The sequence below is a fragment of the Crocodylus porosus genome, unplaced genomic scaffold, assembly GCF_001723895.1.
Source record: "Crocodylus porosus isolate Cpor-Errol unplaced genomic scaffold, CroPor_comp1, whole genome shotgun sequence".
NCBI lineage: Eukaryota > Metazoa > Chordata > Crocodylia > Crocodylidae > Crocodylus > Crocodylus porosus.
In genome coordinates, this window is record NW_017728951.1 from 6,550,668 (window position 1) to 6,568,389 (window position 17,722).

Sequence of the window (17,722 nt, forward strand, 5' to 3'; positions counted from 1 at the left end):
CCAGGACCTCAGTGTCTCCCCCACTAATCTCCTTACCTCACTGAAATCCACCCTTCTGAAATCCAGAGCTGCTCCCTTGCTACAGACCTTGGTCACCTTGCGCTGGAAGGTGAATTCCAGCAGGAGAAGATCGCCGTCGCTCAGGTGGTCGAGCACCTGCAGCCCCCTCACCAAGTTATCGCCCATTGCCAAGACCAGATCCAACAAGGTGTCTCCCCTGGTGGGGCTGTGCACCTCCTGGGTTAGATGGAGGTCCTGTCCCTCAGCTAGGAACCTACATGAGCAGTAAGATCTGGCTGACTGCTCCTCCCAGCAGATGTTTGGAAAGTTTAGCTTGCCTGTGATGACAACATCCTTTGACCTAACTGCCTCCATGAGCTGACTTAAGAATTCCTGGTCTAGCTCTTCCCCTTGGTTGGGTGGTCTATAGTAGACCCCCACCGTTAAGTCCCTTTCTCCCCGACCTCCTTGTATTCTAACCCAGAGCACTTTGGTTTGCCCCTCCTCTGACCCAGTGCTACTCACTGAGGATATGTATTGCTCCTTGACATAGAGCACCATACCCCCCCCCTTTCCTCCCTGTCCTATCTCTTCTGTACAGCCTATAACTCTTGATGTTCACCACCAAGTCATGCGTTGGGTCCTACCACATTTCAGTGAGCCCCACTATGTCTGGGTTGGTGTTAGCTAGCAGGAGGGCAAGTATAATGGTGTCCTTTGAAAATGAGATCGCTGTTGTCTGTCTATACCCTTAAAATGTTTAACTGTCTTACAAAACGAAAAGGTTAGATAGGGAAAATACTTTTAAAAATATAGTTGCTTATTGTTGGAGGCCCCACCTCACTGTAAGAGGACAAATCAAAAGAGCTCAATCCATTTCAGAATCCTACATAAAGATAATGGAATTCAGTTTAAATACTGGCATTCTGGTTAATTTTAAGGAAAGGAGTTTAACTTAAAAACAGAGGTGAACAAGTTTCTTGGGGAGTCAAGTCCTCAAAGCATGTAAACAACACTTTTGCAGACTAGTACATCTGGAAAAAAATATACCACTTGCCTGAAGCCCATGGCACTCTCCTATATCTACAGTGTAAATTCAGTTTAGACATCAGTCTAGCTGTTACTTAGGCTTGTATTTTAATGACAAAAGCCATCATCCAGGATGGCAGATTCAAAATACTGCTAATTTTCTGAACCAGGAACTATGCATTTGACACCTCTAACCACAAGAAACAAACAAACAAAAATCCCCCTAGGGTTGCTATTTTGCTACTATTTTTCTGCCATGATAGTTTACAGACCAAAAGCAAAATCAAAACTAAAGCTCCATCCAACTCAACGTTCATAAGATACTAAATTCTGCCATTTGGGAAGGCAACACAACCATCTTCATTATAACTCGGGGAAATACAATTCACAGCCAGTAACATCTGCACCAATTGAAAATGGAATTGACGGGCATCAAAAAGAACCCAGTGCAGTCCTGTCTTGTGCTGTCTTAGAATGATGATGAATGAAGGAATAAGTCAGCAGACTGGAGTTCCCAGATGCGGGAGTGCACCATGTGCTTCCCCAGTGGGGAAACCTGTCAGGTGATTGGGGTTCCCAGCCGTGCGAACACACCATGCACTTTTCCAGATGGGAGCCCCATAAGTTGATCAGAGCTCCCTCCCAGCAGAGTGCAGGGAGCCAAACACTACTTGTCAGTGCAGAGGGATCCTGGGATCATGATTCTGGGCTCCCCCTCCACTGGCACAATGGAATCTGATGCTCAGTCCCCACAACTGTGCCTGCTACTATGTATGTGTGCCATGGCAGGAAGTGCAATTGTTAGCATCCTGCATCAGTTCCCAATGCACATCTAATTTAATGTCTGTCAAGGGCCTTAAACATCTACAGCACAGTCCTGAAAGTAACTGGAGATTATCAGCCAGGGATACATTTAAAAACACACCAAAAAACAAAACAAAACAAACAAACAAACAAACAAAAAAATCAAACGAACTTTACCTCCTCCTCATTATTTAACACAGAAAAGGGTCCTTATTTAAAGTAGTGGAGTTTTTGGTTACATCAGCACAAAAGTATTATATCCATAACCAATAAACATAATCCAAGGATGGATGAATCCGTTTTAATCAAATTTATTAACCATAAAATTCATTCTTGAGAGCAGATTTAATATGCCAAGACTCAAGTTACAGTGGATTTTTATGGCAGAAGTCTGAAACCCTAAGACAGGCTTTATAAGATAAACTGACAACTTTATAGCCATGGTAGCTAACAGTAAGCACAGAAGAGATTTCTCCAGGCAACTAGGAAATAAGCTGGTTTTTTCCTTGCACTTGCATCACAGAACACATAAATGTGTGGGAGACATTTAGTAAATGTCACTAATGTAAAATATTACACTGAATACTGTTAAATAATAATTAAATACTTAAACTGAGTACTGTAATGATCAAGCAGAAAACATGATTCGAAAGATTCACAGCCTGTCATTTCATTACCAAGCTGAGAGGGTCAGCTTTTAAAATACATGCCCTTTCAATTAGAATGTAGGGAAACGTATTATCTACCTTCTGTTAACATCATCAGAAATCCAGTTACAGCACAATCTCAAACAAGCACACAACAGACATTGATTTCTGAGATGCATAGCATATAAACCTATCTACCTCAATAGGAACAGTAGTGAAAATTCTGAATTATCATCATTATTATCAAATGATAGATGATAGTGATAATTCAATCATTTAATTTCTTCCCCCTACCAATCTATTCCAAAACTGTTGGTCTTGTGTAGGCTTTTTAAAAAAATGGTACCCTCCCTTAATTTGTGCTGGACTCCATGAGCAATGTTTTATTGCCTCTTTTTCAATAACAGGTCTACTGCAATCTCTAGAGCCAATTTTTCAAATAATTATTTGCATCACAGGAAAAAAAAATCTGGCTGTTGCATTGTGTGTGTGACTGTTTCTAAGCAACACTGTTGTTTCAGATCAAACATGAAATAGTCATCTCAGTAAGGTTCAGCGCTTTTTCTCTGTACTTACTTATTCTGCATCATGTTCATTATAACCCAGTCGAAAGGATAGACATTCTTCCCAATGAGATTCTTGAACATGATAAATGTTTCCATCAGAAAATCCTAAAATAAGAAGGAAAACATTTGAAAAAGGCAACTCTTTTAGATCAAAAATGATACCAAGTGCTGATGAAAACTCACTTGATTAATGACTAGATTCAGAAAGGTATCTCTTGCTTTGTCAAATTAAAAACATAAACTACTGTTAAAGTGTACTACATATGAATACAAGGGAAATTATAATATTATGCTATTTTAGAAAAGACCTACAACAAGAATATCTATTTCCTAAATAGTAATGTATTGTAATCAACCAAATATGTTATTCAGTGAAAAAGAACAAATTATAATTCTATCAAGTACTGTATAACATTTCTAGAGAGATTTCAGTTTTCATTAAATAAGGCATACCCTGGATTAACTGGATTTCTTAACACAAACAGCATATCAAACTAGTCAAAGAAAAATATAAATGTAGCAATGACGACATCTTTCCTTTTTAATACAACTATTAATTAAACAAACTATTTGTATGACTAAAGAGGGGAAAAGGTTACTACCTTAACTGACTCAGGATCCAGTTTACACTGGAAAACATTCAGTGGTTTCAGAAGCTGGATTCTTAAGCACTGGAAACATTCAAATCAGGATTGGATGTTCATCCAAAAGATATTCTCTAGTTGGGGAATTATTTTAAGGAAAACTTATGACCTGTGTTAAACAATAGGTCAGACTAGATCAGGGGTAAGTAACCCCCACCACATTTTCCTTCACATGCACACCTCAGGGTAGATGGCAGGAAGGGGCCAGGGCTGCACTGCCACTCATGGCTCCCCCACCATCTGCCCTTGGCAAACCAACATCTTACAAGTCAAGTTTGCAAGTGTTTTTGGCACTCTGACCAAAAATGTTGCTGACTCCTGGACTAGATTATCACAATGGTTCCTTTCTGGCCACCATTAACTTCCTAAGGTAAGCCTAAATTGTTCCTGCAAGTTAAGAGCTGATCGAGCACAAAATAAGGTTGATCGAATAAGGAACAATGTTGTAAACATTATGGTGTCATTACGGGGAGCATTAGGGGAGCTGCAGATTCGTAGTCGCTTTGGGGACAGCGACCACCAATCAATTAAATTCACCATATGGCATAGGTTGGATAAGATAACTAGTAGGGTGGAAGTGCTGGATTTTAGGAGGGCTAACTTCAGCGTGCTTCAAATTCTAGTCAATAATGCACCACAATAGAAGAGTATTGACGAGATGGGAGTCCAGGAGGTCATTCCTAAAAGAAGTGATCTTTTGGGCACAGAGGGAGACCATTCCAGTACGAGGGAAAAGAGGGAAAGGAGCCAAAAAACTTCCTTGGCTAAACAGGAAAATCCAGGGGAGCCTAAGGGCAAAAAAGAAGCCATAAAAGCAGTGGAAGCAGGGGGAAGCTACCAAGGAGAAACATACCTACTTGGCCCGCACTTGCAGGGAGGCCATTAGAAAGGGCAAAACAACAACAGAGCCGAGGCCGGCAACACAAATTAAAGACAACAAAAGGTCTTTTTTTTTTACGTATGTAAGGATTAAAATGAAAGCGCAGGGAAGCATAGGACCCCTACTGAACACGGAGGAGCAATTAGTGACACAGAGGGGGGACAAGGCTGAGCTATTCAATGAGTTTTTTGCCTCAGTGTTCCTGAACAGAGCTCAAGATGAGTCTCCTAATGGGTTCTTAGATGGGCATCAGAGGGACAGCAGCCTACCAACTGTTGACACTGACTTGGTGCAGAGTCATTTGCATGGACTGGATGTGTTCAAGTCAGCAGGCCAGGATGAGCTGCATCCAAGGGTGCTGAAGGAATTGGCCGGTGTCATAGCAGAACCACTGGCATGGCTGTTTGAGTGCTCATGGTGCTTGGGTCAGGTACCTGAGGACTGGAAAAGGGCCAATGTGGTTCCTATTTTCAAGAAGGGGAGGAAGGGGGATCCAAGTAATTATACGCCAGACAGTCTCACCTCCATCCTTGGAAAGGTCTTTGAAAAGATTATGAAGGATCATATCTGTGGGAGTCTAGCCAGAAAAATAATGCAGCAGGACAACCAGCATGGATTCGTAACAAGTAGATCATGCCTGACCAATCTGGTTTTGTTTTATGACACGGTCACAAAATGCTTAGACAGGAGTACAGGTGGATGTCATTTTCTTGGATTTTAGCAAGGCCTTCAATATGGTATCTCATCCCAGTCTCATAAATAAATTAAGAGGCTGTGATATAGATGTTTACACATACCAGTGGGTGGCAAATTGGCTTAGCGGTCATACCCAGATAGTGGTAGTAGACAGGTCGGTATCAACCTGGAAAGATGTGAGTACTGGGGTCCTGCAGGGTTTGCTCCTTAGACCTGTACTCTTCAATATCTTCATCAGTGACTTGGATGTGGGTGTGAAGTGTACTCCGTCTAAGTTTGCAGATGATATTAAATTGTGGGGTGAAGTGCACACTCTGGAGGGCAGGGAACGAGTGCAGGCAGACCTGGACAGGTTAGAAAAGTGGGCAGTACACAACAGGATGCAGTACAACAAGGACAAGGGCAGAGTCCAGCACCTATGGTGCAAACATATCTTACTGGCTGGGAAGTGACCCTCTCAGCAGCACAGAAGTGGAAAGGGATCTCAGAGTCATAGTGGACTCCAAGATGAACATGATCATCAGCAAAGCTAACTGCACTTGATCATGCATTAGCAGATGCATAACAAATAGATCCAAGGAGGTGATACTTCCCCTCTTTGCGGCATTGGTCAGACAGTGTTTGGAGTACTGCGCCCAGTTTTGGGCACCATATTTCAAGAAGAATGTTGATAGACTCAAGAAGGTCCAGAGGAGGGCCACTCGTATGGTTAGGGGCTTACAGGACAAGCCCTATGAGGAGAGACTGAGGAACCTGGACCTCTTCAGCCTCCACAAGCGAAAGCTGAGAGGTGATCTTGTGCCACTTACAAATTTATTAGGGGGAAGCAGCAAGGGATGCTCTGTTCACCAGGGCACCTCTTGGGGTAACAAGGAACCCCAAGGAACAATGGTTACAAACTGACAGAAAGCAGATTTAGGCTAGATATCAGGAAAAACTTTACGGTAAGGGTGGCCAAAATTTGGAATGGGCTTCCAAGGGAGGTAGTGCTGTCTCCTACCCTGGGGATCTTTAAGAGAAGACTGGATATGCATCTGCCTGGGGTCATCTGACCCCAGCACTCTTTCCTGCCTAGGCAGGGAGTCAGACTAGATGATCTGTTGAGGTCCCTTCCAACCTTAGCATCTATGAATCTATGAGTCTCAGAAATATGTGAAAAGTAAGGTGAGCTTTTTTTTTTTTTTGACCCATGTACGTGGTTGGGATAGACTTAGGTAAGTTTTGGCATTCAATGCAGTAGACACCTGAAGAAGAATGCATTTACTTCAAAACCTCCATTTACCTACCAAAACCCTTGCCTCTTGATCGAATAAGGCAGTTTGTTACTTTAATTAGACAGCAGAATTGTTTTGCAATTTATAATGCAAAGCTTAATGTAAATTTATTATGGAAAGTTTAATTTGGGGTACTGTAACACCATATTTTTCATATTGATGTAACAAAACCGCAGAATATGGGAAAGCTCTTCTTCCAAGTCAGTGCGTTCCCACCCAGCCCTATTGCACTTCTTATTTCTCACATAGTTGTCTTAGCTATCCCAGGACAGTACTAGGACATTTTTCCTGAGCTGGGGTTTACAGGGACCATATACAGAACACGAAGTTCAAAATGTTAAATTTCTACAAAAAAGGGGGGAAATGCTATGCATCTGTCTCTTTATCCAAGACATTGTCCCCCATCCAGCCTTTTATCTGAAGGCTTACAAGATTTTGTACCATGGTTAAGGTTCATCTTTCTGATTCACTGTCCTAGTAAATATTTACCCTGACTGATAAGTTCATTATTGGCATGAGTCAGGGACTTCCATATACCCCAGGGAAGGGTTATTACCTTACAGAATAGTTGAAGAAATGCATATTTTGTGGATACACAATATCTCTCTGGATTTTGTCAGAGTACAGCTATTAGCTAGCCAAGAAAGATCTTATCCAAGAAGAGTCCCTAAGCATGCACATTTAGTATACACTGAGGTAGGAGCTGGAGAAACGGATGATTGGCTTAAGATGCCTAATGCAGCATTCTGCAGCTATCAAAGGGGGATAGTTTTTGGTTTTGGTTTTTTTATTCAATCTGCTGAATCATATTTAAGTGTAGTGGCTGAATCATTTTTAAGTACAGCTAAAGAGGCCTATCAGCATCCACAGAAAATATGTTTTACAGAACAGCCACTAGAATAATGAAATAATTACCATGTAATCCTTCCCCAAAATCATCCCCCTTGAATGCATCCGCGAAAGACGACATTTTGACACTAAAAGAATTGAGTTAAAATTTGGAACTGCTAGTGGCTAATGAGATGCTACTGTTGCATAAGGCAAAATGCATTCCAGGCACGTACCTCTGTAGCTCAGTAAAATGTATTTGCACTTTAGTGATCAAACTGCAAACTGCTAATTTTTCATATAGTCTTTGTCAAAGAGCTACACACTTTTAATGACCATGTTGCATATTTTGCTGATTAAGCATCATGTAATATTTCTTTCATTTAAGTGCAGTTTTTTCCTACTGCATGAGGTGGTTGATTTCTTTCCTGACCTTACTTCATAGCCTTATAATTGAGATTTCAATGGGAGTTGTACCCATATGAATGAAAGTAGATTTGGGTCCATAGAGTTTATCTTTGTGAACATTTTATGAAGGCAGATGCATGCTTTCCTGATTTTTTAAAGCAGATTCCATTTCATACTTTATTAGCTGTGCTGCATGCTTCGGCTGTTCAGTTTTTACACACTTAACTGATCAAGCTGCATGCAGTGGCAGATGAATTTTCACGCACTTTGCTGACCTACTTGCATACTCTACTGACCATGAAGGTGGTGTAATGTATGATTTGTACTAATTGATTGAATCAGCCATACTTTTTTTATCTACTGACATTTACACGTTAATAGCCCTACTTTCACAGGCATCAGACTATACCACTTCTTGAATGAAGATTTTGAAATACAACCCTTCTGTATATACAGTACTTAAATTAATGCTCTCCTGGCAGTTTATACTTCCCAAGGAGATGATTTTGTACCGGTTCAGCTTGTATTCTGAGCAACAATCCAGATTTTTAAAATAATAGTTCATAGAGTTTCTTCTGAGACTTAAGGAAAGACACCTTCCCCAGTTCTCTGAACCAGTGCAAAACTGTTCCAACTGTAACCAAAGGATAATGAAGCAAAGTAAAGCAGCAAGTTATGCAAACCCTGACCTTACTTCACCTAAGATACCTAATTAATATGCCACTGGGCATAGGAAGTTCTGCAGCCCTCAAGATGGCACCAATGAGCTTCATGTTTATGACAAGGAGGAGGCAACAGGAAACACTCCCAGACAGATGGTTCTTCTCAACAACTGACCTTTCATTTCGCTAAGGAGAAAGGGACTCTCTGTCTCATAGTTCGGGTGAGTGGTAACACAAAAGGAACTCTCTTTCTACAGCTCACATCCCTAAACACTATGACCTGTGTATCTCAGACTACTGTTCTCACCCCTGTGATTTTCAAAAAGTTCTCCAGTAAATCCCCAGACGTAATAAAATAATTTGAAACCACCTACAAAACACAAGATGCATGGGAAATCAATGAAAGGAGGATTTTAGATGACAGACAACTACCTTCTCCAGCATCCTGTATGACAAAATGAATCAGCAGCTCCTAATGCTATATACTGACACCCCAAGCTTCCCCAGGGCTCTGTTCTAGCAAGCAGATGGCACGTGGGCTCCACACCTGCCAACTTATAAGGACGAGAAGCTTGAAGAGAAAACAGATGTGCTTAGACCTTTAAAAAAAAGCAATGTTTTCCCCTTCCCTGCATGACTAGAAAAAATAAAATCTTGAAGTTTTAGGGAAGGTTTCAAAGTAACAAGCAGAGATTAATAGATTTATAGAGTAATAGATTTCTGGTGTGCATTCTATGTCCTTAGGCCAACACTACTGCAACCTACACCCCTGTAGAGCTTTTTGCATTTGCTCATTTAAAGCTTCCCAGCAAGGCAAGTTACCTTGCACTGAGCTCCATTCCACTGTGTGTCTACACTATTCGTGATGCTTGAGCTAGATCAGGTAACCCTAAACTGCACTGAATTATGCTGTGAGCTTCACCCTCAGATAACAATGGTTATCCAAAAAGCAGCTATAAGAGACATCTCTCACTCCCAGTAGTCCTGGGTTTCAAGTGAAGTATTTTAAATGAACCTAACAGATAATTACACTGCCTGGAATGGAACTGTAGATGCGATGTTGAATTCTCCAGACAATAAGATTTAAATAGGCTAAAGGGGAAAAAAAAAAATCAAGTTATGGTACACAAATCAGTCCCTATACTTTCTTTGAGAAACAAAGCCCCACCTGATTTTCTTTACAGAAAAAATACATTAGTTCCTGATGCATCCTTACGAAACCCAATATGCCTCCAAATGATGGAAAACAGCTAGCAGCTGTTGCCTCCCCAGATTCTTTAAGTAGGCTCCCCAAACAGAGAAAAAGAGACATGGGGTAGTAGGTTTGCATCCAAAGTGGACTTGGGAGGCAGAATGAATCTGATCAGAAGCTGATGCTGGGTTTCAAGGAAGAGGAATTCACCAGCAATGAAGGTCAGTGCATGCAACAGGCCTGAGGGAGGCCCTTAAAGACCTTGGTGACGCAGATCATGAGCCATGTAGCTAGGGGATTTTTTAATTACCATGCAAGTCAGCGACTATTAACTGAAATACTCATCTAAAAAAAAAAAATCACACAGGATTCAGCTGATTGCTTTGATTATTTAAGAAGCAGCTGGTACAATCTTCTCAAACTAGTGGATTCCAAGGAAAATAGTTGTACCCTCCAAAGAAATATTAATAGTCTAAAATACTGTAGAAGGCTATTATAATTCATACAAAGTTCATTTTGAATAACATTTTATACCAGTGACCTATAAAATGGATTATCAGGTATGTAAATAATAAGCTAAGCAGTAGGACTGTGTGAAGCTTCAGTTCCCAATTCGATTCGGTGGAGATTCGGCCCGATTTGGTGGCCAAATCTCCAAATCTGAATTGACCCTTTAACCTCTCCGAATTGAATAGGAACACTCCGAATCAATTTGCAGAGCTTCGGAAAGATTTGGCAATTCGGACATAAGCCACAGCTTTAAATGTTTTTCTACATACCTCTAGGTAGCAGGCCGCTTGTGAATGCTGCAATACTTGGGCTAATAGAATGTCCCACAGAAGCACAGGGGGCTCCCCAGAGCACTTGGCAGCAGACCCAGAAGTGGACCAGAAGCACTTCTAAGTCCACTTCCAGGTCCACCAGGAAACACGCTGGGGGGCCTCTCCATGCCACCCACCCCGGCTCGGTGACTGGTGCCTCCTGGGTTCGGGGGGCACCCAGGGTTTCCCTATGGCCAATCACTGAGCCGGGGGGGGGGGCACGCACACCCCAGTAGACCACTTCTGGGTTCACCGCCGAGCACATGGAGGGCACTCCACACTCCTGTGGGACACTCCATGCATCAAAGCACTCACAAGCTGCGCTGGTATTCAAGGTACTTAGAAAAAGCATTTAAAGCTGTGTCTATGTCTGAATCAGCACTGAATCTTCAGATTCGGATTCAGCCTAATTGAATCAAGGACAGCGATCCAAATCAACTAATCAAATCACTGTCCCTGATTTGGGCGGAATCCAAATCTGAATTGAATAGGGCCTGCTTTGTAAACCCCAACTAAGCAGTTCAATGAGAAGTTGCACTGCATCCTTCTCCCTTTCCCCTTCTACTTGAACTTCCCTCTCTTCTCCCCGCTTCTCCAACCTTGCTTCTTCCATCTGTCCTCTTTTAGCTGACCTGTAGTTGGCTTTAAGAAGATCTGCTGCTGGGCACACTACAGTCAGCTGTTTGGCTGTGGCAAGGGTACAAAGAACAAATGGCTATATACATACCACCTCCAAACAGCTGAGCACAGCATGGCTCTGAAAGCAACAGCAGCATCTCTTTTGAAACCTTGTTATAAATTAGCAAGATAATGAAGAGGTGGAAAGGAAAGATGGAGATGAACTGTGAACTGTAAATGCACACCCTTGTATTATAATAGGTTTGCTTGATGCATTTAAATACAATATGTATACACATTAGAAAAAAGCACAATGTGAACAACAGACAAAGCATTTTTAAATGATGTGCAAAGAACTTTACAACAATGCAATCTGTAGCTGTAATATATCACTGGAACCCCTCATAAGGGGACTGTGTTCTTTACAGGTTTAATATGTAATAAAAAAGGTTTATTGTTTCCATAAAGCATCACAGAAGGGCAGCAGCATGTGCCAGGTGATGCACCTTTTCCAAAAAACATGTACAACTTCCCTTTGTCAAGGCAGTGAATCCTTTGGTTTGGCTTGCCTTTCTCTGCTTGACCTTTTCAAAACAATATAGCCAAGGTGCTGGGTTTTCTATTGGAAGTTTAAATCACTAAAATCTCATGAGTAAAGTGAAAATGTGTTATTAAAATTTCAACTCCAATAGCAAAAAAGTAGCAAACACATAATTTTTGTTTGCCTTTAAAAAGATATCCTACCTCACTTAAAATCTAAACACTGACAGCTACTTTTTCCAAAGCTATGTAAAATGAGCATGTGCTCCTGCCTTTGTGTACATACAAACACACACACACATGCGCATGCCAAAGTAAGGCAAATGACCTTCACTATCTTTGGTTAAAACAGAGGAGAGCTGCCGAAGTACTAATTTACTCATCCATGCAGTAAAAATTATTAAAAAAATGCAATACCTAATATGAAACTATTAAAAATCTCTAATTATCCAGCAAATTGTTCTCTAACCTCAATGGTTCTGTCTCATGAAAGTGTCTTTGCGTAGAGCGTATAACAAACCAAATGTATGGAAAAGCCTAAAAGAATCTGCCTTCCCCAGCACTGTGGTGAGCCTCAAAGCTACAGAACGCAAAAAATGCATTTGGCAAATGCAAGAAGATGACTGATTTGCTTCCAGTGAAACACAACTTAGTTTTCTTGCTGTTAGTGTATTTACTATGACAAAGGTTTAGGACATTCTGAAACAAGGAAAACAAATTCCAGATTCCACAATAACCCTTCTAAAATTCGGACTGATTGAAATAATTTGCATATAGGAGACCGAAAATTAGTGATGGAAGATACTAACAAATGACATGAAGATCTCACCTAAAAGGTAAAGGTTATTTCAAAGTGAAAGACTGAACTGCACTGTGATGAAATACAACTATTCACAGATTGAAAAGACCATTCTGAAGAATTATAGATTTTTTACAAATATTTAATAATTTAAGACAGGGCTGTCCAGCTTCTAAGGCCCCAGGGGCAACACTACTGAAAGCCATATGCTGTGTGAGCTGCACCAGGTGCACTGGCATGCACTGATGCTTTCCTCCATCTATTGCTGCACCGGGTGCTTCCCCCACCACAATGGCCCCCCTACTTGCCCCCTAGTCACTTCATCGTACAGACATGATCCCCACCCCAACCCCTCCAGCGCAGCCCCAGACTTGCCTTCAGTTCCTCACAGTGCTGCACTGCCCCAACCCCTCGGGTAAAGGCAGGAAGTGGCAGTCAGTGTAGGAAGAGGGCCTGGAGACAATAGCAGCTGGAGTGATGGGGGAAGCAGTGGCTGGGTAAGAGTCTGAAGGCCGCACATTAAACCTTTGTGGACTGTCTGTGGTCTGCAGGCCATCAGTTAGACAGCCTCATTTAAGAAATAAAAGAATTTTAGTGTACTCCTTTGTATAGTTCAATGGGGTCTAATTCTTCAAACATATCATGTCACCAGAAGAATCCTCTTGAACATCCTCATCCTTTCTGTCTGTGATGATCAAATACTTTTTCAGTGCAAAGCAAACCATACCAGCATAAGGGAATATTCTCAAATAGTCAAAAAAAACCCCAAAAAACACAAACCCCAAACCTGCATCATAAAAATCATAGAAAATATATGTAAATATGCAGGACGAAATGAACCAGCTAAATGGCTTTTTAACAAAGGTGACTGGACCCAATGTTATCCACATCCCTTCCTTGTGTGCTGCTGCCTACAGAAAAATGTTACGTCTTAAAGAGTTAAGACTAACCTAATAGGCCATTTAGCCTTGGGTGAAACTTTGATACTTACTAGGAGCATTTGTGCATTCATGAAGAGCAATAAACTCCAGAACATGTTGGGCTGGAGTTTATTGCTCTCAGGTATGCTGTTTGAACATGCATGCAGGACTGCAGCATGTTGAGCTGGGTCAGAGAAGCCCCAGCTGGCAGAGGGCCCAAGGGGGTCAGCCTGCCAGTCCGGGGCTGCTCCAACCCAGCTCAGCTTGCTGCACAGGGGTTGGCTAGGGCATGAAGGGAAACTGTATGTATAGATGTTTAGTCTCCCAGAAGAAATACTCTTGGGAGCAATTTAACCCCAATTGCTCCTGGGTTATTTTTCCTCCCAGAGTGGTTATTTTTTCTCTGGGAGGAAAAGTTTGAACATCTACGCACTTCTGAATGTCTATATATGCCCTAAAATCACAAAACCCCCATTCTGGGATAAAACAACCAACAATCAGAGCTAAGGTTACCAAAAAGACTGTGTGGAGCTAATACACCCTCCTTTCCTCCCCCAGTTCCTCACACTAAAGCTGGGAAGATAGATGCTTGCAGAAAGGAAGATGGAAGGGAATGGGAGTAGAAATGGAATTTGGAACATTTATATGGAGCTCAGTTTTCCACATGGTTCACAGTCTGCAAAGAAATCTCCAGATCTGAATATACATGTTTCATATGATCAGAGCAGCTGGGGGATGTGCTATTAAAACCAGCTCCCTTTCAAGTACTGGCTGAATGCTTCTATCTACAGAGGGCACAAAGAACTTTGGGAGAAATATGCAGTAGCACTCCCATACAGTCCACCTTGGCATAAACTTTGCTACCATCCAAAACAGTATAAGGTTTCAACCTTGAATTAAAGGTATCATGTACAAGGAAGTCGTCAAAGGTGTTAACATCAGAAATGATCTCTTATATGATTCTCCCTCAGGAAAAGGTATGTTGGTAAATGAGAAAGATCTTCCCCTCTTTTAGAAGAAAAAGCTTCATCTGAGCAGAGTTCAGATCCTTTAGACAAGTACAAGAAGGGACTCTCCTGCCCTAGGTTTGAAAAGATTTTGAGGCCAGAAGGGACCATTGTGAACATTTAAATCTGACCTTGTGCTTAATACAGGCCATAACATTTTGTTTAGCATCTCTGCCTCAAGCCCCTAACTTCCGGTTCAGCTATAGCATATTTTTTTTAGAGATGTATCCAATCTTAATGTAAAAAAGCTTTTTAGGATGGAGAAGAAACCAGAGCTTGAGTTAAACTATTTCACCTATGAATTATCTTCACTTCAAACAGTGTATTTTTTTTTAAACAAGGAAGGGTACAGTGTATATGAATTCATCTAGCTTTAATTTCTAATTGGAGGACTTTTTATGCCTTTGTACATAGATTAGAGCCTTGTGCTACCAGAAATTATGTTCATATGTAAAAATGTATATACTGTGATTAAGGCACCTTTTAATCTTTTATCATCTCCAAAATTACAAATGTGAGTCAAAGGACCCCTATAAAATGATCACATTGCCCTCCCTTTACCCCTAAAGTTAAGGGTTAAGAGCCTTCAGGCAAGTCCACACTCAGGGACATAGGCTTATGTTATGTTAACCACAGGAAGAAGACAAAACAAGGAGTCTTACATATTAGGAACACAACCAAGCAATAAAAGCTGTTGGCACTGGCAGGTAATTCTACTGGTATTAAATCTGAAACCTGATTTCAATATTAATTACTGAATAATGCATCTTAAAAATAAACTAAAATATAAAAAAAGAATGGACTCTCAAAGCTAGATGTCAAGGTGTACTCAAGTGTCCATCCAGAACACAGCCAAACAAGTACCATTTTAATGAAAAATTTTTCCCCCTCTCACTAAAATACAACATAAATGCTTTCCACTGAAGAGAAAGCGACACAGTTTAAATAAAGCACGATTAGATGTGTAAAAAAAGGAAAAGGAGCATTTTTGTTATTGATTTGTATGCTGTAATTTTGTGCTGATAACTCTATTAGGTATTGTTCATATTAAAAAACGAACCAGTTTATTCACTACAGTTACTAAACAATTATTTTACTAGTTTCCCTTTTGGCAGGGGAATTACAATCCATTATCATTACACATCCAATCGTATAATTTATGTTTTAATGTTAATTTAACATATAATTATTTACTGTTAACATATTAGACATTTGTTACCAGATTACCATATATATTACTGTCATTAGCATAAATTATCTTTTACAAATCAAGAGCAATGTTAAAGTAATTCAAAAGAGGCAACATTTTAATTCAAGACAAAAAGTATGTCTCAAAACTGATGACAGCAAGATTTGTACTAGAACATCTACTAGTTTATAAGCAATTCAAAGAAGCTGTAAAAGTGAAAAAATGGTCTATTATAATGCAAGCCCATAATACAGAGCTGATCTAAGATAAGAGTTTTAGACTAGACTACAGAAGAATTTCTGCTATTAAATCCAAGACCACATTCAATCGGCATAATATGAGGTCAAGACACAGCAGAAATTGAAAAAGAAGGGGACTGTTATTATGTGATAAGGCAGCATAGTATATAGATCACAAATTCTTCAAACTCCTGACTATAGTTTGATTATTTAACATTTCAAAAACCATAAATGACCTCTTTTTTCAAAAGGAGATCAACCTAGTTCACTAAATTGATTTCCCACTGAGAGAAGAAGGACCATTGGGGAAATTATTTCTTTCCATTTTGAATAAGCATTTAATATTGCATCAGAATAATCAAAGTCTTATTTTATCCATAAGTATATCTGTAGAGTATGTTTAATTGACATATTATAAGAGAAAATGCTTTTCAATTTAACCATGCAAAATCCAGTGGAAGAAGAAACAGATTGGTACACATTCTTTAAAAATATCAAGTTTTTTTAATCATCTTAAAACTGGATCTCTATTTAGTTTAAGCAATTTTTATATGCTGGAAGAAGGGCCAGAAACCGTTTCAAGCTATGGACTGGAACAATCCAGCTTCAGTCTGGTGCGAGCTAGATAGTTTTGTACTAAAACTACCTCTGTTACCTTCATTGACCTAAATATTATTATCTAGAACATGGTATGACCGTCTTTCATTTGAAGATCAGGATCTATCATTAAAGAAAGAAAATGATCTATTATAATTAATAATATACCTTCCCAACACCCAAACTAGGGTGTCCCGAGACTGAAAAGTGTTGCTTGTGCTATTAGTAAATCTTGGCTTAAATAAGGATGTGGGAATTAATGCAAAACAACACACATAGTAACTGTTCCCACAATTAGCCAACAGTAAGTACAAACTAAACAAGGGCAACCATTTCATTCTTTTTCTTTCTGCAAGACATAACATTTGGTATTGGCTCTGTTTTTGAAAGAAACTAGCTGCAGTAAAGGGTTCAGAGCTGTTAATCCTGAATGGAGTAAGGCTTCTCCCCACAACTAAGAATTAGCCAACTAAGCCTTTGAAAAATACAGGCAGCTTTGGACATTCCTGTCATCAACATTTCTCAACTCTTCCCATGCTCTCTATATGGAACAACATCAAAAATCATGTGACTAATCACAAATTGCTTTGTAGATCTTTCCCATGCATATGGATAGGTCATAAATTAATCCTTACTATTATCCTAAGTAAAATGGGCAAGTAATTAGTGAATAACATATAGTAGCTCTTTATGTTTTTTCCTTTTCTATTTTTTCAAAACAAGAAAAAAGAAAAGAAAAAGAAAACCTGAATAATTATAATACATCAAAATTACTTCTATTGCAAAAAAGATGAATTCATTGTTATACCAAAAAAGCACTACCCTTGTTCCCACCTGGCTACAATAAAACCACAGGCAAGCATTTTAAATTATACAACACTGAAATTACACAAATAAAGAAACCTATTTCTCTTTCTTTTTTGTATCTAAAACTCTCCAGTAAATAGAGGCTGTGCTCAAGATTAGAGCATATCAGAAAACTGTTTGAAATGCTCTGACACAGAAACCTAGAGTCCCTAGGTAACAGAATCTGTAATATAACACAGATGATCAGACTTCAGGTCATTTGCTAATTGATGGATCCCAGCCAACAAGTTTGGTTGCTACTTGCAACATGCACTTGCCATATGGCAATCATAGTTCTAGGTCATTAGAGACTTATCTCCTTAGCTATAGAACTCCCTCCTATTATGCTCTAATTAAGTTGTATCCTAGCCTGAATTCCAACTATTAAAGAAAAATATGATTTTAAATCATTATTGGTAATTTGTAATTTATATACTTAATCTATAAGTTTAAAATGTCTTGTATACATCTTGAAAATAGATCCACAAATAAAGGGTAGTTTAAAAAAAAAAAAAA

At 39.8% G+C, this 17,722-nt stretch overlaps 1 protein-coding gene across 2 annotated transcripts in view; it reads right to left on the reverse strand.

The window, feature by feature from the left end:
• Window positions 1–17,722, reverse strand: part of DOCK1 (dedicator of cytokinesis 1) — a 545,238-nt gene that overhangs the window by 239,033 nt on the left and 288,483 nt on the right. For both annotated transcript variants that reach the window (XM_019555687.1, XM_019555686.1), the window contains exon 29: window positions 3,057–3,151. In XM_019555687.1, the coding sequence (XP_019411232.1) occupies window positions 3,057–3,151 (95 nt within the window). The remainder of the gene's footprint in view (window positions 1–3,056; window positions 3,152–17,722) is intronic.